The sequence below is a fragment of the Anolis carolinensis genome, unplaced genomic scaffold (genome assembly GCF_035594765.1).
Source record: "Anolis carolinensis isolate JA03-04 unplaced genomic scaffold, rAnoCar3.1.pri scaffold_13, whole genome shotgun sequence".
Lineage (NCBI taxonomy): Eukaryota > Metazoa > Chordata > Lepidosauria > Squamata > Dactyloidae > Anolis > Anolis carolinensis.
Window position 1 is genome coordinate 5,247,911 of NW_026943824.1, and position 21,252 is coordinate 5,269,162.

At 43.1% G+C, this 21,252-nt stretch overlaps 2 protein-coding genes across 2 annotated transcripts; one reads left to right on the plus strand and one right to left on the minus strand.

The window, feature by feature from the left end:
- The first annotated feature begins 401 nt into the window (after positions 1-401).
- med9 (mediator complex subunit 9) lies at positions 402-4,741 on the plus strand. The gene is made up of 2 exons (XM_003227582.4): positions 402-878; positions 3,351-4,741. Exons 1-2 carry the CDS (start codon positions 571-573, stop codon positions 3,565-3,567), a joined length of 525 nt encoding a protein of 174 aa, XP_003227630.1. The 5' UTR covers positions 402-570; the 3' UTR covers positions 3,568-4,741.
- A 6,731-nt stretch (positions 4,742-11,472) lies between these two features.
- On the minus strand, positions 11,473-14,905 carry rasd1 (ras related dexamethasone induced 1). The gene is made up of 2 exons (XM_003227580.4): positions 14,605-14,905; positions 11,473-12,817 (listed from the first exon to the last, which is right to left on the minus strand). Exons 1-2 carry the CDS (start codon positions 14,888-14,890, stop codon positions 12,270-12,272), a joined length of 834 nt encoding a protein of 277 aa, XP_003227628.1. The 5' UTR covers positions 14,891-14,905; the 3' UTR covers positions 11,473-12,269.
- Between the last annotated feature and the right edge of the window lie 6,347 nt (positions 14,906-21,252).

Consider the following 21,252-nt stretch of genomic DNA (forward strand, 5'->3'; position numbering starts at 1 on the left):
AGACTCTACTGTATATATTATTATATCATTAAATTTATACAGTAGACATGGTGGAAAGACCTTATTATATTATACCATATTATATACCATACTTTTTCCTTTTTTACGTTCTACCATGAGATGTAGAGCCAACCTGAATAAATGGGGCCTCAAAGTGGAGTCCAGGCCCTGTGGAGAAGAGCAGGCCCCTCACACAGGGCAGCCTGGGCCTTGCCACATGCACAAGTGACAGCAGAGGCGCTCCAAGTGGCCAGCTTCTAGTCAAATGGACACTTAGTATAATGCCAAGTATTTTTTAACTTTGTGTTTTTAAATTTATTACAACTTTACCCTCGGTTTCGCTTCCAGCAGAGCAGGCCCATCCTCCTGACGCCTAAACCCCGCGACAGCTCCTACGGTAGAGGAGAGCGAGATGCCGCGGCGTGACGTCATGTCCCCGCGACTCCTGAGAGACAGAGAGAGAAAGAGAGGCCTCCCTGCCTAGCAACGCGAAGAAAGGGGTCCTTAGCAACCAAACGCGGCCTAGTCAGGGAGGCTTCAGAGAGAGAGGAAGGAAGGAAGGGGCGGTGAATGGCGGCGCCGGGCCCGGCCCCGAGGCCCGAGGAGCCTGCCCAGGCCTCGCTGCCTCCGCAGGGGCCTTCTCAAGGCGAGCCGGCGGGGCCTCCTCCGCTCCCGGCGCCTCCACAGCAACAGCAGGCCCAGCAGCCGACTTCCCAGCCTCCGCAGCAGCAGCAGCAGCCTTCCCCGGCCGAGGCCAAGTTCCAGGCGCCGGCCCAGCCTCCGGCCCAGTCCTCGGCCCCGCAGGCCTCGCCCACCGCGGCGCCCCCGAGCCACGAGCAGGCCTCCTTCCTGCCCCTCGTCCACGACGTCATCAAATGGTAAGCAATCATTTCTATATTTCTATATTTTTGTACAGGTCTTAATAATAATAACTTTATTTTTATACCCCGCCTCTATCTCCCCAAAGGGGACTCAGGGCGGCTTACAATGAGCCAAGCCCGAATAAAAACAATCTCTATATATAAAAGAGTGATGGCATCACGGCGACCCACAAAACAACAAAACTACAGGCCCCCCAACCTCGAAATTTGACGACACAACCCATCATCCACAGCTCTAGGTTGATACAACAAAAAGAAAAGAAAAATAAAGTCCTAATTAGAGAGGGAGGAATAATTGCTTTTATCCAATTGCTGCCAGTTAGAAGGCTAAGCTTGGTCTCCTAGCAACCCAATAAAAAATAATAAAAAAACACTAAAAAATAATAATAAAAACACTAAAAAATTAATACAATAAAATACCATAATAACAAAAAATAACTAAAAATTATACAAGAAAATAATAAAATATAATAAATAAAAAGATAACTTACAATAAAATTAATTTAAAAATACAAATAACGTCAAATAAAATTTACACAACAATTTTTAACCAATACCATCACCACTTTGCCACAGCAATGCGTGGCCGGGCACAGCTAGTAGCAATATAAAACACAACAATAGACAAAAGACATGAACTATTATAAAAATTTAAACATTAGCCAATAAAAACAAATGACAAGAACTAATAAAAACATGGATTAAAACGGAGAGGTTGTAAAAGTAGACTAGGTAAGGTGCACCATATAAATACAGTAGAGTCTCACTTATCCAGCACTCGCTTATCCAACGTTCTGGATTATCCAATGCATTTTTGTAGTCAATGTTTTCAATACATTGTGATATTTTGGTGGTAATTCATAAATACAGTAATTACTACATAGCATTATTTCTTATTGAACTACTTTTTCTGTCAAATTTGTTGTATAACATGATGTTTTCGTGCTTAATTTGTAAAATCATAACCTACTGTGATGTTTAATAGGCTTTTCCTTAATCCCTCCTTATTATCCAACATATTCGCTTATCCAACATTCTGCCGGCCCGTTTATGTTGTATAAGTGAGACTCTACTGTACCAATACACAATAAACATACTTTGATAAAATCCTGAGATGGCTCCTAAAAGGGGAAGTGGGCCAGAAAAGTGCGAATAGTTTTGTACGATGCAATTAGGAGAGAGGGACTATTATCCCATTAAACTGCTGGAGAAGGCATACACCAAAAGACTATGTATGGCTGAGGAGTAAAAATACTATAAAAGTAGAATAAACAACAGGGCGATCCCAAACTAAGGGGATCAGTCGCCAAAAGCCTGTTGGAAGAGCCAAGTTTTCAGGCCACCTGGAGGGCCGAAGTTGGCCCATTTTTCTTCTAGAAGCATTCCCTCCTGACGTTTCGCCCACAACTATGGCAGGCATCCATATGGTGGCGCAGTGTGTTAAAGCGCTTAGCTGCTGAACTTGCAGGCCGAAAGGTCCCAGGTTCAAATCCCGAGAGCGGAATGAGCGCCCAATGTTAGCCCCAGCTCCTGCCAACCTAGCAGTTCAAAAACATGCAAATGTGAGTAAATCAATAGGTACCGCTCTGGCGGGAAGGTAACGGCGCTCCATGCAGTCATGCCGGCCACATGACCTTGGAGGTGTCTACGGACAACGCCGGCTCCTCGGCTTAGAAATGGAGATGAGCACCAACCCCCAGAGTTGGTCACGACTGGACTTAACGTCAGGGGAAACCTTTACCTTAGACTTAATTTCAGGGGAAATCCTAAGGATTCCAGGCAATCCTAAGGTAACGGCGATTCCACTTGAACTGCCATGGCTCCATGCAATGGGATCGTGGAAATTGTGCCAGACTGCATTCATTCTACAGTGTAGGTGTACTATGGGACTTATATTGTTTTTTTCAATGTTATGAGCTGCTTTGCATCTTAGTCAAGAGGCTTTTTTATCATGTCAGAAGCGACTTGAGAACATACTTCAAGTTGCTTCTGGTGTGAGAGAATTGGCCCTTTACAGAGATGTTGCCTGGATGTGTTATCATCCTGCTGGGTGGCTTCTCTCATGTCCCTGCAAGAGTCAAGAGGTAAAGGCAGGATATAAATATAACAACAACAATAATAGTCACTATCAGAGATTTGTTAACCAAGGAATTTGGTTTCTTACACTCCGTACAAGTGCTGAGTTTTTCAGAAAGGAGCTAGGCTACCAAAATGTTAGCTGGAAAAACAGACAAGGAACGATAAGCCAAAAAATGAGAGGCAGCTGTTTAAGAAATCATCCTATAAACACCACAAGGAATTTAAAAGTCCCCAGGGTATTGTGCTTTCCCAGGGAAACTGTCCTATGGAGCAGCTTCCTCTTAAGTCTCAGTCCAGTTCCCACTGAGAACCTTTTAGGCATTTTGCCAGCGTTTGTGGTCAATAAGTGCAACGATGGCTTCTTTCTCTTTCCTCCTTTTGTGTTCCCAGTATGGACAAAGACAGCCAGGATGTCCACCAGATGCTGAACGAACTGAGGACCAAATTTGTGGAGATGCGGAAGCTGATCAAGTCCATGCAGGGCATTGGCATGAGCCCCGAACAGCAGCAGGTGCAGCTCCAAAACCTCCGGGAGCAAGTGAAAACCAAGAGCGAGTTGCTGCAGAAGTACAAGAGCCTTTGCATGTTTGAGATCCCCAAGGAATAAGAAAGGAAGTGAATCTGCCCCTTCTTTTCTAGGGCACAGAATGAGGATGTGTCTACGCTGTAATGTAGTTCGACACCACTTTAATTGCCGTGGCTAATGCTATGGGATCATGGGAGATGTAGTTTGACAAAATGTTGGTGCCTCACCAAATTATGACTCTCTAAGATTCCATTGCACTGAATCATGGCAATTCAAGTGGCATCAAGCTGCATCAGTTCTGCACTCTGGGCCATGTACAGTTCTTAATAGGGTCTTTGCCTGGTATATCACTTATTCCTGGGACTCTTGTGTTTTGATGGACTCTCATCGGTGGAACCCACGGTTGGTTTTATATTTTGCAATGTTCTTCAGGACCATTTTTTGGGTACTCTTCCTATATAATGTGTAATTTATACGTGAAAAGTCAGTGCTGCAAACATGTTCATAAACAAATAGAAATGGATGGGGGAACTACATGTTAGAACACAACCAAATTCAGGAAAATAATATGCACTCCTTGCCTGACCTTTCTCTTGAGATACTATATTTTAGATGCATTTTTTGCAATGCTCCTCAGGGTCAGTTTTTGGGGGGTTCCGCCTATGATTTCATATTAAATGCTGGTGTGGGATAGAGTTCCATACTTGAAAAACTACCTATACTTTTTTTAAATCCTTGCTCCTAAAAAGCGATAGTGTCAGGGAGCCTGACTTTCCTCTTGAGAGGTTATATCGCTAGCTGCAAAGAGTGCAGTATTTTTCAGAAGGTGTTTTTGTTCTGACTGCCACCTTTTTCATTTGTAGTGTGAACATCTGATTGTAGCAATGATTTTTCCTGTAGAAAAATCAATGAGAAGCAGAAAGGAGGGCGGGAAACATTTTTTCTAATACATCCCACTCTCAGCTCCATTAGAAAACAATTATCCTGTTCCTTCTGTGAAGGACACCAGCGGGAGGAAGCAGCAGGGATGCCGAGGTTATGTTTATTCGAAATCTGCAGAACTAGAACAGAGAGTGATTCATGGAAGCTTATGGGATAGTTGGGATCGGGTCAATGTTGTGTCCTGATTTTTATGGGATTCTGTCAAAATTTGTAACCAGGGCCTCAGCATACACATATGTTGTCTGTGTGTACATATCTTTTTCAAATATTATTTTTTGTGTTGTTTATTTTGAATAAATGCTTGTTTCTTTAATTGCTTCTTTAAGAGTTTTGTTCAAGGGGAGGGAAATCTGGAAAGATTAGGGCTGCAAAATATATAACTGCTGTTCCACCAAGTCAGATTATGGAATAGTGTCTTATCTAAGTATTACTGCTTTTTTTCTTTTTATTCATTCTATAAGATTTATTTCCTTCTTCTTTTTTCTTCTTCTTTCCCCCCCCGAAATATCCCCCTTTACCTATTTTTGGATTTGTTTGGTTACCACATTTATTGATTTTAGTCACCATTATTATTATTATTAGATTTTTTCTCTTTTATCATCTTTTTTTTCTTTATCTTGCATATACACACATACATATTACTACTTTTTATTTTTACTATCTTCATTTACCTATTTTTGGAAGGAAATACCCTCGTTTCACTCTCTCTATATATATATTCTGTTCATATGTATGTATGCATGTATGCATGTATGGATACAGAAACAAATTCAAACATTTATAGCAATAAGTGTATATTTAGAAATACAGTAGTTTCACTTATCCAACATAAACGGGCCGGCAGAATGTTGGATAAGCGAATATGCTGGATAATAAGGAGGGATTAATGAAAAGCCTATTAAACATCAAATTAGGTTATGATTTTACAAATTAAGCACCAAAACATCACGTTATACAACAAATTTGACAGAAAAAGTAGTTCAATATGCAGTAATGCTATGTAGTAATTACTGTATTTACGAATTTAGCACCAAAATATCACGATGTATTGAAAACATTTTTTTTACAATTTTTTTTTAAAACACAAAAAATACATACCGTAGACATACAAAACATTTACAGTTCCCACCACCAACACGAGGATTGTTTTCTTTTTACATATTCGTTTCTTTGTGAGACAATCTTTATATCTTTATCCATTTTACGATGTATTGAAAACATTGACTACAAAAATGTGTTGCATAATCCAGAACGTTGGATAAGCGGGTGTTGGATAAGTGAGACTCTACTGTAGTATGAAATAGACCATTTAAAACCTTTGACTGAAAGATTTAAATAATCTGGACTAGTTTGAAGGGAATTGAAACCACGTTCAAGGGAGGGTTCTGGCAAAAACATGTTGGCCTTAAAAATGGCCATATACAGTAGAGTCTCACTTATCCAACATAAACGGGCCAGCAGAACGTTGGATAAGTGAATATGTTGGATAATGAGAGATTATGGAGAAGCCTATTAAACATCAAATTAGGTTATGATTTTACAAATTAAGCACCAAAACATCATGTTATACAACAAATTTGACAGAAAAAGTAGTTCAATATGCAGTAATGCTATGTAGTAACTACTGTATTTACTAATTTAGCACCAAAATAGCATGATGTATTGAAAACATTGACTACAAAAATGCGTTGGATAATCCAGAACGTTGGATAAGCGAATGTTGGATAAGTGAGACTCTACTGTATCACTATATCTTTACTTAGTGGCCAAACAGCAGTAACGTTGGTGCCAATCAAGCCTCCACGAAAGAGGGATGGCCATCTATTGGGAAGGCTTGAATGGTGTCCAGCATGGTAGAACGGAGGCTGGATGGCCATCTGTCGGGGGTGCTTTGAATGCGATTTCCTGCTTCTTGGCAGGGGGTTGGACTTGATGGCCCATGAGGTCTCTTCCAACTCTATTCTATGATTATGTGGTTGGGCTGGATGATTATGTGGTTTGGGGTCTCTTGCAGCTCAATGATTCTAAGTGGTGTGGCAGAACAAAGGGGTGACTCGGATCCGTTCCCGCCTTCCCGTCAATGATGCAAACGGCATTGTTGCCTCGCAAGGGCTACGTCGGTTGCCCTGCTCTCTGTACGGTTCCAGGTGCCTGAGTACAACGCTTTGGCCCCCGTCCCAAAGTCACAAGGGAAGGGCCCATTGTTGTTTTGTACTCAAACCCGGAGAGTACAATGTGGTGGATTGTCGGAGCGTGGAGGGAAGGTATGTACCTGGATGAGACAAGTAAGGAAGGCGTGGGGTCAGCGAGGTCTGAATTCCCTGCAGTTCACCCTTGGTACATTTCATGAGTGCTGTCAGGCTGCCAAGGCACACCAATGTTTACCTTTTGGGTACCTGCAAATTTTCCAGCGGTAAATGAAAGACACCTGGCCGATTGCAGCAGAAGGTGCGGAAGTGACTAAGGGCAAGAGAAACCAAACACATAACCGTTTATGTACTAAACCAACACCATTTGCAGGTACAGTAGAGCAGAGGTCCCCAAACTAAGGCCCGGGGGCCGGATGCGGCCCATCGAAGCTATTTATCCAGCCCCCACGGCACAAAGGCAGAAGGAGGTTGGGCTAAATGACTCAAATGGTCTCTTCTTCTCTTACAACCCTTATTATTATTATTATTATTATTATTATTATTATTATTATTATTATTAATAACATTGAGGCTGGGTGGCCATCTGTCAGGGGTGCTTTGCTTGTGCTTTTGGTGCATAAAGGCAGAAGGAGTTGGACTCTATGGCCCAAGGGGTCTCTTCCAACCCTCATTATTATTATTATTATTATTATTATTATTATTATTATTATTATTATTATTAACATTGATGCTGGGTGGCCATCTGTCAGGGGTGCTTTGCTTGTGCTTTTGGTGCATAAAGGCAGAAGGAGTTGGACTCTATGGCCCAAGGGGTCTCTTCCAACCCTCGTTATTATTATTATTATTATTATTATTATTATTATTATTATTATTATTATTATTAACATTGATGCTGGGTGGCCATCTGTCAGGGGTGCTTTGCTTGTGCTTTTGGTGCATAAAGGCAGAAGGAGTTGGACTCTATGGCCCAAGGGGTCTCTTCCAACCCTCGTTGAGGCTGGGTCTCTTTCAACCCACTTTTTTATTGTTGTTGTTGTTATTATTATTATTAATTATTATTGCTCAGTGGCCAACTATAGTCCGGCCCTCCAACGGTCCGAAGGATCGTGAACTGGCCCCCTGTTTAAAAAGTTTGAGGACCCCTGCAGTAGAGTCTCACTTATCCAAGCCTCGTTTATCCAAGCTTCTGGATTATCCAAGCCATTTTTGTAGTCAATGTTTTCAATATATCGTGATATTTTGGTGCTAAACCCGTAATTACAGTAATTACAACATAACATTACTGCATATTGAACTACTTTTTCTGTCAAATTTGTTGTATAACATGATGTTTTGGTGCTTAATTTGTAAAATCATAACCTAATTTGATGTTTAATAGGCTTTTCCTTAATCCCTCCTTATTATCCAAGATATTCGCTTATCCAAGCTTCTGCCGGCCCATTTAGCTTGGATAAGTGAGACTCTACTGTATCTGTGAGACCGGTGCCGATGTATTGATGTATCCCACAAAACATACCTACTCTTAAGTATTTTCTTCATCCTCTAAACACCTCTTGGCCCAGAGGTTTTTCATCTCAATATCATCCTCTGTTTTGCATATCCAGATGAAATTTAGGAATGTATCTCATGTATATCTGGAGATTCTGGAGCAGGAAGGTATCTGGAACATAAAGGGTTGAAGGAAAAAACTTCCCAAGAGAGGCAAAACATTGGTCACCTGGAGTTAAATTGCTGATCAGATTTACACACCAGATCCCAGTGGGACTATTCATATGAAAAGACATAGAAGGGAAGGGAAAATTCCCGAATGAAAAAAAAAAATAATTTCAGGGGGAAAGAAGACATATGGCATACAAAGAGCTTTTCACTAAATTTGGCCCTGGCATCCTATAAATGCCAGGAAGTTACTGTCAACAGAGAAAAGGCGATTGAATAGTTCCTTTCTGTATTACTTTCTATCTTTTTCTCAGACGAGGAACTTCAATACTTCCTTGTGCCTGTTTTTCATTTTGAACCATTTATTTGGACTAGGACCAGAGTCCAAATAAATGGCCTTCTCTGGAGATTTTATAACAGAAGCTATACTTGATTGTTTTATCAGGCTAGGCCCCATGTAAGCCGCCCCGAGTCCCTTCGGGGAGATGGGGCGGGGTATAAAAATAAAATAATAATAATAATTATTATTATTATTGACACAACGATGTTGTATGACACAGCAAACAAGATAGACATGCTGGATTTCGTTTCACAAAACCACAAGTCGAACACTTCCCAAGTGTCTAGGACTGTGTGATGTATTTTCAGATGATGCATGCAGATCCCAGCAGGGTGGCCTTTTGCAGTTGGCAGATCGTAATTTTGTCATTGCCTATTGTTTCCAAATGCCGGCTGAGATCTTTTGGCACGGCACCCAGTGTGCCCATCACCACCGGGACCACCTGCACTGGTTTCTGCCAGAGTCTTTGAAGTTCAATCTTGAGGTCCTGATAACGGCTGAGTTTTTCCTGTTGTTTTTCGTCAATGCGACTGTCACCTGGGATGGCAACATCAATGATCCAAACCTTGTTCTTTTCCACAACTGTGATGTCTGGTGTGTTGTGTTCCAGAACTTTGTCAGTCTGGATTCGGAAGTCCCACAGTATCTTTGCGTGTTCATTTTCCACGACCTTTGCTGGTTTGTGATCCCACCAGTTCTTTGCTGCTGGCAGGTGGTACTTGAGGCATAAATTCCAGTGGATCATTTGGGCCACACAGTTGTACCTCTGTTTGTAGTCTGTCTGTACAATTTTCTTACAGCAGCTGAGGATATGATCAATTATTATTATTATTATTATTATTATTATTATTATTATTATTAGAAGCTGGATGGCCATCCATTGGGAGGGCTTGGTTGGTGTTTTGCTGATTGGCAGAAGGAAATTGGACTGGGTGGCCTTTGGGGATATCTCTCAATTTTATGATTCTGTGATATTCAGGAAAGAACTTAGAAATGGTAGTAGTCTTGGATTGCACTTTCCAGAACCTCCGATTGGGATTCTGGAAACCATCCCCACCTGAGCTTTACTTTGGTGCGGCTTTAAGGAGCTTATGCCCACCTTTCCCAACTATTTTTCCAGTTGACATCAAAAGCTTGAAACTACATAAGTTCACTAGGCAGCCACTTTGGATAGATTAATAAAATTTATCAAGAACCAGAGACAGTGCAGCTTTTTGGCTGATGGGAGTCGGGAGTCCAGCTTTCCTCTCGGCGGGAGAAAAGATGCTTTGTTTACCGATGAGGTGTGGTCACTGTTTGGACCTCAGAGATTCGACTTTTCATGATTTGCTCTGGTCAAACAAACATGGGCACAGGGCCAGGGAGGAGAAAACAGAATTACATAACTTAGAAGGAAACTTGTGGGTGTGAGTCGGATGCCAAAACCTCTTTACGATGTTTAATCTTGACAAACTTGTGCAACAGAGACAACTTTCAACTCCCCTTGGATAGATTTCCTCTTTATATGGGGGATATGTGAGGTTGAGGGGCAATGTAACCCCTAAAATGTTAAGTAACGAAGGCAAAGGTAGTCAATATGATGTAGTAGTTTGAGCATTGGACTATGACTCTGAAGACTCTGATTTGAATTCCTGCTTGGCTATGGAAACCCATTGGGTGAGCCACACTCTCTCAGACTCAAGGGCAAACTTCTTTTGGAGAAATATTCCCAAGAAATACTAGTGATGGGATCTCAATAAGTTGGAAATGACTTGTACTGGAGATTCTGGAGGGGGGAATTCTGGACATTGGAGTACACAAACTTTTAAAGTTTTCTCCAACTTTTGATTTTGGAGTGTGGGTGAGTTTTCCATTGACAATCCCACATATTCCCACCATTTTTCATTTGCATGTGTGTGTGTGTGTGTATGTGTGTGTGTGTGTGTGTATATATATATTAGCTGTGCCCGGCCACGCGTTGCTGTGGCGTAGTATGGTGCTATGGGAAATAAAGTACAGTAAAGTCTCACTTATCCAACGTTCTGGATTATCCAACGCATTTTTGTAGTCAGTGTTTTCAATACATCGTGATATTTTGGTGCTAAATTCGTAAATATAGTAATTACTACATAGCATTACTGCGTATTGAACTACTTTTTCTGTCAAATTTGTTGTATAACATGATGTTTTGGATCGTAATTTGTAAAATCATAACCTAATTTGATGTTTAATAGGCTTTTCCTTAATCCCTCCTTATTATCCAACATATTCGCTTATCCAACGTTCTGCCGGCCCGTTTATGTTGGATAAGTGAGACTCTACTGTATTGAGGAATTGGTGGTAGTTAAGGTAAAGGGTCCACCTGGCCGATTGCAGCAGAAGGTGCAGCAGAAGGTTTTCTTCTGACATTAAGTCCATTATAAATGGGTTATATAGCTGTGTGGAAGAGCCTTGAGTCTACACTGCCATATAATCCAGTTAAAATCAGACAATCTGTATTTTATAGGCAGTGTGGAAGAGGCCTAAGTGAGGCCTAACTCTGCCTGTCCCCTGGGCTGAGTGGGTTGCTAGGAGACCAAGTGGGCAGAGTTTAGCCTTCTAACTGGCAGCAATTGGATAAAAACAATTATTCCTCTCCCTCTAATTAGTACTATTTTTCTTTTCTTTTTGTTGTATGAACGTAGAGGCATGGATGAGGGGTTGTGCTACCAAGTTTAGTGTTTCTGGGGTGTGTAGTTTTGTTGTTTTGTCCTAGGTCGAAATTTCATTACCCTTTTATATATATAGATTGCACTCCATGACTTTTGGAGCAGGAAGGTTCTCTGTCTTGATCCCATCCGCTTCCCATAGCCATTCTCCTTTTAACCCTTCCCTCTAAAATATTATTGAGGAACACATCAAGAGCCGGAAACATTCAACTTTCTTTTCAATGTTTTATTTTCTATAAAAAATATAACAAAACGACAGAACCAGTGTGTCACATGTCGTAAAACACTGAGCCAAGACTTTGTTCATCTCGTCTATCTGGACTGAGTAGTTTGACATATAAAGTGCCTGTTTGCTTGAATGCAATATTGTTTTCCCCTTCTTCTTTTTTACAAGAAAAGACACAGAAGGAGATCATGTAAACAGGAAAACATTTTCCCCAAACACACACATGTGCAACATGTGCACATAAACATACACCAGTCACTTGTGTTCCCTGAAGTGGGTCAAGCGGAGGATCGTTTCCTCGCATTATCAGCAGCCAATGTCCGTTTATCTTCTTGGTTTGCGACATTGCAACAGGCACAAACATCACAAGTAGGCACAGCTGAAAAGTTCGTTGAATGCTGTTTTCTTCAACCCGCAACCCTATCCAACACTTGTCCACACACACACAATTATTTTAAGACAACGCACAATGGCGAAAGACTGGCCGGAGATACCTCTCCGTCACAAAGTTCGTTTTCTAAAACTGTCCCTTCTCCGCTCCAAAGTCCTCCCTTTTTGGCTCTTCTCCACGGAGCTCCCCATGGCAATCTCACTCCTCCAAGTATGTATAAAATAACCAAGGGGAGTTTGGTTGGTAAAAAAAAAGTCTCCCCCAATGACTAGGAGGCCATGAGCGATGCCACTTTGGGCATGTGGGCACCGTGCCACCGCAAAAGGCAGAGTTTTGGTAGAAACAATCGCCTCTTCCCCATCTTTGGCTGGGCAAGTGAGAAGGCCATCTTTTAGCTGATCACGCAGCGCTCTTTGTCTTTGGCCTGACCACCTCGGATGGTCTTCTCTCGGATGTACATGAGGTCACTGTGGACGCTGGGCCGGCGGGCAAAGGGCGCCACGATGCCATACGCCTCTCCGCCGCCACCGTCGGCATCCTTCATCAGCTTCTTGTTCTTCAGAGTCTTTTTGTGCAAGAGGTCGCAGTACTGGATGGAGACCTTGCGGTGGAGGTCGGGGCTCATTTCGCTGGGCAGTTTGGCCATGACGAAGAGGGCTTGGAACATCTGGTCCAGGCTGCTGTTCTTCTTGGCAGAGATCTCAAAGTAGGCGCACTTCTTGGGGTCCGGCCCCACCAGCTGCTCGATCTCCCTGGGCTCCACCTCGCGGTAGAAGTCGCGGTCACCCTTGTTGCCACAGATGACCAAAGGGACATCAGTGTTCTCCTTGGTCTTGTTTTTCAGGCAGGACTTGGTCTCCAAGATCTGCTGCTTCAGGCGCTGGACTTCCTCAAAGGAGTCCCGGTTGTCAAGGCTAAATACCAGAATGAACACATCGCCTGCAGGAGAGGGAGAGAAGAGAGAAGGAACACGGTTAGGTATTGCTTGGTGTTAGGCTGCTTGGTGTAGAAGCAAAAACAAGGCATTGACATTTTGTGTAAGACCCTTCTGCCTAAGCTCCATGTTCTAAGCTACATTTTTCCTCAATGTATATATACTTATTTTGGCGGAATGCGAATCTGACAACTATAATTTACTACTAGGAGTATGAGAAGTGGAAATGAAACATAGTACACAAAAAATATTAGGGGAGATTTAGGAAATCTCTCCTGTCATGGAATTCATCTCCTTGCAGTAAAATTCCTTCTGCTTTCTCAAAAATTGCAATCTTTTTGTCTTCTCATTTTTACGGCTTCAGAATCATTATACTGAACAGCCAGCAAGGCAATCCGTGCCAAGAGTTAAAGCAATCAGTGCCAATGCCACTGTTAGAAAAGGGTCATAAAAATCCAGAAAGATTTACAGCCCCGAGTTATATGGCTCCGTTTTCAAGGAAGCCGAAAGCACCGTTTGCCAAAGGAATTTGGAGTCGGTGGCTGGAACAGCCGTAAACTTTGTTGTTGTGTGCCTTCAAATCCTTTCCGACTTATGCGCCCCATAAAATAAATTATGGCAGGTCATTTGAGTGGCTGGTATCTGATAGACCTTCACCCGGAGATAAGTCCTACACTGACAACAGCGGGGCTCTAGATCCTGACATTCAAGCATAACACTTGGGCTCAATCAGTTTCAATTGGGAAAAGAGAGTTTGCTCAGTGCATGCCAAGAAAAAAAATTGGGAATGGGGAAGACAATCAGCAGCCGAGGGGGAAAAGGAAGGGGCCTGAGGCTGTTAGGAATGGTGGGATTTGGAGTCCAAAACACCTAGAGACCCCAAGTTTCCCCAAGTTTGTCCAATGAATACATTTTGTCACCACTTGAGCACAATACTGTGAAATCATAGGAGTTGCAGTTTTGCCAGCTTTTGGCAGGTTTGGAGACTTTTGCTGCCTCTCTCCTGCTTTGGAGTCTTGTAGTTTTACAAGTTCCTTAACCTGCTGCTGCTTCACCACTGCAACTCCCAGGATTTCCTAGCAATAGGGTCAAACTGCATCAGTGAGATTACTCAAGTTTAGCCATGGTTTTTAAAGCTAGCCCCCAAAAGCTACAGGTTGTCATCATAATCGTTTATTTTTTTCCTTTTTATTATTTAAGAATTATATAAACATATTCTATACATTTCCCCCTCTTTTATTTACATTCACCCTGTGCTCCCCTTCCTCTTCTTCTGAAGTCCCACCAAAAGTTCAATTCTTCATTTGGAGGTAAATTCCCATCTTCTTTTTCCAATAATTTTTCTATACATTTTCTCCAAATACTTTCATTTTTTCCATATTCCCTTCTTTACTTTTAAGTTTGACGTTAGCTTGTCATTCGGTGCCATTCGCCAAACTTCTTTATACCATTCATTAATTTGTATTTTCATTTCTCCTTTCCAATATTTTGCAATTAGTAATCTAGCCGCAGTTAATGGCATGTCTATTAAATTTTTTCTCCTCTTATCTTTCTCATTTTCTTTTTTTAATTAAAAGTAATATTTCCACTGGATTCCTTTTCTAATTTTTATATTCATAATGTTTTCTATTTCCCTTATGACCAATTCCCAAAAACCTTTGACATGTTTACAGTCCCACCACATATGCAAGTAGGTCCCAATTTCCTGGCACCCCCGCCAGCATTTTTCATTATTATTCTTATTTATCATATTTAACCTGTCATCATAAGAGTTTATTATTAGGAATCTCACCGGTGAGGATGGAGAGGCGCCTCATGGCTGGGAAAGGGTGGTTGCCCGAGGTGTCGAGGATGTCCAGCCGGTAGACCTCGCCTCGGATGCTGTAAAACTTGCGGTGGAAGTCCTCGATGGTGGGCGTGTATTGGTCCTCGAAGCGGCCGGTGAGGAAGCGGGAGACGATGGCCGTCTTGCCCACCTTGGAGGAGCCCAGGATCACCATCCGGTAGCAGTTCTTGGCCGGGATGTTGAGCTCCGACTCGGAGGGACCCATCTTCTTGATCATCTCCGCCAGGCGCATTTGGAGGAGGAGGAGGAGGAGGCGAGGACTCGGAGAGGCGGCTTGAAACTCGACACGAAGCTCTCTCGGCTTGAGCTGGAAAGATGAGCCTCTGCTGGGGTTTATATAGAGCCTGAGCCCTGCCAGGTCCGCCCCTTCGGGAGGAGGATCGGGAAAAAATGCAAAGAGAGCGGGCGCGCTTTCTTGGCCGGCCGCTTGGTGCGTAAAAGCGCACGGCTTTGGAGACTGGGTTCGCCTTGACTAGTTTCTCCCTTCTCTTGGCTACCTCTCTCGGGCTTATTTTCATGTTTTGTGTTCATTTTTGTGTGTTGTGACCCAGCTCTCTCTAAAGTCAAGAGTGGGCTGCTTACAGATTGAGGTGTAGTGTCAATACGAGCGCGCTTTCTTGGCCAGCCACTTGGTGCGTAAAAGCGCACGGCTTTGGAGAGGCTGGCTGCGTCCTTCTCTTGGTGCGCCTTGGCTAATTTCTTCCTTCTTTTGGTTACCTCTCTCCGGTTTACTTTCACGTTTTGTGTTCATTTTCGTGTGTTGTGACCCAGCTCTCTCTAAAGACAAGAGTGGGCTGCTTACAGATTGAGATGTAGTGTCAATACAAGCGCGCTTTCCTGGCCGGCCGCTTGGTGCGTAAAAGCGCACAGCTTTGGCTGCGCCTTGGCTAGTTTCTCCCTTCTCTTGGCTACCTCTCTCGGGTTTATTTTCATGTTTTGTGTTCATTTTTGTGTGTTGTGACCCAGCTCTTTCTAAAGACAAGAGTGGGCTGCTTACAGATTGAGATGTAGTGTCATTACAAGAGCGCTTTCTTGGCCAGCCGCTTGGTGCGTAAAAGCGCACGGCTTTGGCTGCGCCTTGGCTAGTTTCTCCCTTCTCTTGGCTACCTCTCTCGGGCTTATTTTCATGTTTTGTGTTCATTTTTGTGTGTTGTGACCCAGCTCTTTCTAAAGACAAGAGTGGGCTGCTTACAGATTGAGATGTAGTGTCATTACAAGAGCGCTTTCTTGACCAGCCGCTTGGTGCGTAAAAGCGCACGGCTTTGGCTGCGCCTTGGCTAGTTTCTCCCTTCTCTTGGCTACCTCTCTCGGGCTTATTTTCATGTTTTGTGTTCATTTTTGTGTGTTGTGACCCAGCTCTTTCTAAAGACAAGAGTGGGCTGCTTACAGATTGAGATGTAGTGTCATTACAAGAGCGCTTTCTTGGCCAGCCGCTTGGTGCGTAAAAGCGCACGGCTTTGGCTGCGCCTTGGCTAGTTTCTCCCTTCTCTTGGCTACCTCTCTCGGGCTTATTTTCATGTTTTGTGTTCATTTTTGTGTGTTGTGACCCAGCTCTTTCTAAAGACAAGAGTGGGCTGCTTACAGATTGAGATGTAGTGTCATTACAAGAGCGCTTTCTTGACCAGCCGCTTGGTGCGTAAAAGCGCACGGCTTTGGAGGCTGGGTTCGCCTTGGCTAGTTTCTCCCTTCTCTTGGCTACTTCTCTCGGGTTTATTTTCATGTTTTGTGTTCATTTTCGTGTGTTGTGACCCAGCTCTCTCTAAAGACAAGAGTGGGCTGCTTACAAATTGAAGTGTGGTGTCAATACGAGCGCGCTTTCTTGGCCAGCCGCTTGGTGCGTAAAAGCGCACAGCTTTGGCTGCGCCTTGGCTAGTTTCTCCCTTCTCTTGGCTACATCTCTCCGGTTTATTTTCATGTTTTGTGTTCAGTTTCGTGTGTTGTGACCCAGCTCTCTCTAAAATCAAGAGTGGGCTGCTTACAGATTGAGGTGTAGTGTCAATACGAGCGCGCTTTCTTGGTCAGCCGCTTGGTGCGTAAAAGCGCACAGCTTTGGCTGCGCCTTGGCTAACCTCTTCCTTCTCTTGGCTACTTCTCTCGGGTTTATTTTCATGCTTTGTGTTCATTTTTGTGTGTTGTGACCCAGCTCTTTCTAAAGACAAGAGTGGGCTGCTTACAGATTGAGATGTAGTGTCAATACAAGCGCGCTTTCCTGGCCGGCCGCTTGGTGCGTAAAAGCGCACAGCTTTGGCTGCGCCTTGGCTAGCTTCTCCCTTCTCTTGGCTACTTCTCTCGAGTTTATTTTCATGTTTTGTGTTCATTTTCGTGTGTTGTGACCCAGCTCTCTCTAAAGCCAAGAATGGGCTCCTTAAGGATTGAGGTGTAGTGTCAATAGAGAGAAGACAAGACACAGACCCACTCTCTTCTTGTTTTGGCCAGACCTCAACTGGAATCACTCTGTGTCCAGTTCTGGGCAAAGCAGTCCAAGAAGATGGACCATTTTGGACCTCATCACACTAGAGCTTGGATCCACTTTAAATCCACTTTATGGAGGAGGTTTTAAAGAGCTCAGACAGAAGGGTCCTGAGCCTCACCAAACTGCAAACCCCAGAATTCTGCAGGAGAAAGATGACTGAGAGAAGGAGCCATGAGAGCCATGTTTAAATATTGGAAAAGATGTCACATTGAGGAAGGAGCAAACTTGTTTCCTGCAGCTCCAGAGACAAGGGAATGAAGCCATGGATTCAGAGGACAGGGAAAGAGATTCCACCCAACATTAGGTATAATTAGGTTGTTGTGAGTTTTCTGGGCTGTGTGGCCACGTCCCAGAAGCATTCTCTCCTGACATTTCGCCCACTTCTATGGCAGGCATCCTCAGGGGTTGTGAGGTTTGTTGGAAACTAGGCAAGTGGGGTTTATTTATTTATTTACAGTATTTATATTCCGCCCTTCTCACCCCGAAGGGGACTCAGGGCGGATCACATTATATACATATAGGCAAACATTCAATGCCTTTTAACATAGAACAAAGACAAGACAAACATAGGCTCCGAGCGGGCCTCGAACTCATGACCTCCTGGTCAGAGTGATTCATTGCAGCTGATTGCAGCTGGTTTACTCCTGCCTGCGCCACATGGAATGTCTAGAGTGGGAAACAGAACTCTTGGCTATTTGAGGCAAGTGTGAATGTTGCCATTGGCCACCTTGATTGACACTGAATGGCCTTGCAGCTTCAAAGCCTGGCTGCTTCCTGCCTGGGGGAATCCTTTGTTGGGAGGTGTTAGCTGGCTCTGTCTAGAATTTTCCTGCAGGAAAAGAGATTCCACCTAATTACAACATTCACACTGGCCTCCAACAGACAAAGAGTTCTTTCTCCCACCATGGACCTTCCACAGATATATAAACCCGAGGCATATATCTCTATATATAAAAGAGTGATGGCATCAGGGCAGCGGACAAAACAACAAAACTACAGGCCCCCCAACCTCGAAATTTGACAACACAACCCATCATTCGCGGCTCTAGGTTGATACAACAAAAAGAAAAGAAAAATAAAGTCCTAATTACAGGAAGAGGAATAATAGTTTTTATCCAATTGCTGCCGGTTTGAAGGCTAAGCTCTGCCCACTTGGTCTCCTAGCAACCTACTCAGCCCAGGGGACAGGCACAGTTAGGCCTCACTTAGGCCTCTTCCACAGATTATCAGATTTTAACTGGATTATATGGCAGTGTAGACCCAAGGCCCTTCCATACAGCTATATAACCCATTTAGAATCTTATATTATCTGCTTTGAACTGGATTATCTTGACTCCACACTGCCATATAATCCACTTCAGTGTGCATACTAAACATAAAGACAACCATACAACAGACATTCAATACCACCACTACCTCAACAATTTCTCACCAACACCACCAGAAAATGCCACAGCAACGCCGGGCACAGCTAGTATATATATATATCTGTAGGGGCCTGAGGCTGTTAGGAATGGTGGGAGTTGAAGTCCAAAGCACCCGGAAGGCCGAAGTTTGTCCATGCCTGCCATAGAGGCTTCTCATCACATTTTGCTGCCTAAAATAGAGCAGCCAACGTTACTACCCAGTCGGGCCATTCGTATACATTTTCCCACCCGAGACAATAATTGACTTTATTTCTCCATCGTCCAATACGCTTGATGTGCTTTTATGTTCCTTTTGTGTTTGGATCCCAGCAATAAATCACATGCAGGTAAAGCTCTTAAAAGAGGCTTTTGTACGGCCAGGAAAATTCTAAGAAACCGTCGTTCCTTTTAAAAGGGGAAACTAAATGACCTAGAGAAGCTTTCCATAACCAAGCAATGCTAAACATTGCTCTGGAACCCAGAGCATCATCCTAGCCCAGCCGGCCCTATTATATATATTTATTCTTTGCTGACGCCATGCCCTATTTTTCTGCAGCTGGCCGGCTTAGTCTTCTTCTGGGCAACACAATAACATTTCCTTTGACTTCTATTCTTTGTATTGTGCCTTTGCTTCAATGCTGGAGGGAAACAGGGCTCTTGAACCTGGAACCCAAGGAAAGTGACCAAACTTAGGAGGAAGAAACTATTTTTGGAGTTTGGGATCTGGAAGCTGCATTCCAAAAAAAGCTTTCTTCTACTGTACTAATTCATCAGAAGGGTTAGTCAGAAGATGAGAGGCAGAAGGCATAAGCAAATGCTGGAATACTTTCTGGGAACCTATTTTAACTATCCTTCTGGGAAACCCAAACTGGTTTTGGACACAAATTATCCCAAAAGACACCAGAATCACACCAAATCAAAGTCATAACAAGACACAAAGTCATGGCACCCAGAACTGGACTTCTGATATTTGATCCCAAAACATGACAAGATTCCCTTTTTGGATCACAATATCCCTACATCTACAGACCTGAGGATACTGGGAGTTGTAGTTTCCAAGGTCTGGAGCTCATTGGTAGCCATTGCCGACCATTATCCAAGATATTTCCAACCTAGAGTAAACAACTAGCTATGCATCCTTGTGAATTTCCATTGTTTAGTCCAATTGGATATCAATATTCTAATGCTTCTGGTGCCACAGCGTATTAAAGCGCTGAGCTGCTGAACTTGCAGACCAAAGAGGTCACCGGTTCGAATCCTGGGGATACTGGGAGTTGTAGTTTCCAAGGTCTGGAGCTCATTGGTAACCATTGAAAACCATTAGCCAAGATATTTCCCATCTAGAATAAACAACTAGCTATGCATCCTTGTGAATTTCCATTGTTTAGTCCTATTGGATATCAATATTCTAATGCTTCCGGTGCCGCAGCATGTTAAAGCGCTGAGCTGTTGAACTTGCAGACCAAAGAGGTCACAGGTTCGAATCCGGGGAGTGGAGTGAGCTCCCGCTGTTAGCCCCAGCTTCTGCTAACCAGTTCGAAACATGCCAATGTGAGTAGATGAATAGGTACTGCTCTGGCAGGAAGGTAACGGGGCTCCATGCAGTTATGCCGGCCACACGGCCTTGGAGGTGTCTATGGACAACACCTGCTCCAGAGTCAGACCCAACTTAATGTCAGAGGACATTATCCTTTGCCTTTATCCTAAGATATTTCCCATCTAGAGTAAACAACTAGCCACGCAGCCTTGTGAATTTCCATTGTTTGGATGTAAATATTCTAATATTATGACTGTTAATGTCACAGGGTTATAATATTATGCAAAAGGGGAAAAGGAAAATTTATCTGTTGACAACTTGAGTATTATATGACTCCAATATCTGCATTTTAATTTATATCTTCTAGGCCTTTTCTAGGTATTCTCGAACTGCAAATCCTTCATTTCAATGAAGAAAGAAATGCCCCAAACCTTGGAGACTTCATGGAGTCGTATCAGACCTTTGCTCATTTCGGTTGCCCTTTCCTGCAGATTTAATATATCTGTTTTCCTGCCAAGACATGCAGCTCGGTACACAATATTCCATTTTGAGGCTGCGTTGTACATTTGTGCACGGCAGTGTAATAGAAGAACAATAAGGCGATGCCAGAACGGTGTTTCTTTGCCGGCTGATTGATATATATATATATAAATGCCATAAATTTATCCCTGGCATCTGGTGTGTGCTTTCAAGAGATAATGACTCTTGTTCAGAATAAATAAAGGTCAGCCAGATAGAAATAAAGGACAATTCTGATGTTAATTGAATCAAAGATAGTTGTTGCAATGCATCGCTCCACCACTACGGAGCACTAAAGGGCACATGTCTGAATTTTCCAAGTGTTTTTCTTGCAAAATGTGTATTTGTTTATTTATGGGTATATATTGAGAAGGCAAAACCAAATCTCAAAAGGCCAGAAGTGCAGCAAAGGAAATATTAGGAAGAGCCGCTTTGAATCTCCTTGTGGAGAGAACAAGCAGAATATGTAAAGCAAAGTGAAGAACCTGCTTTGATTGAAGTCAAAAATCAGAAAAACCAGTACAAGAAAACCGCACTACAAACTAGAGCTGACAGCTGGCACAACAAAACATTGCATGGGAAGTTCCTTGACAAAATTGAAGGAAAAGCTGATAAGGAGAAGACCTGGCTCTGGCTCACGAATGGGACCCTGAAGAAGG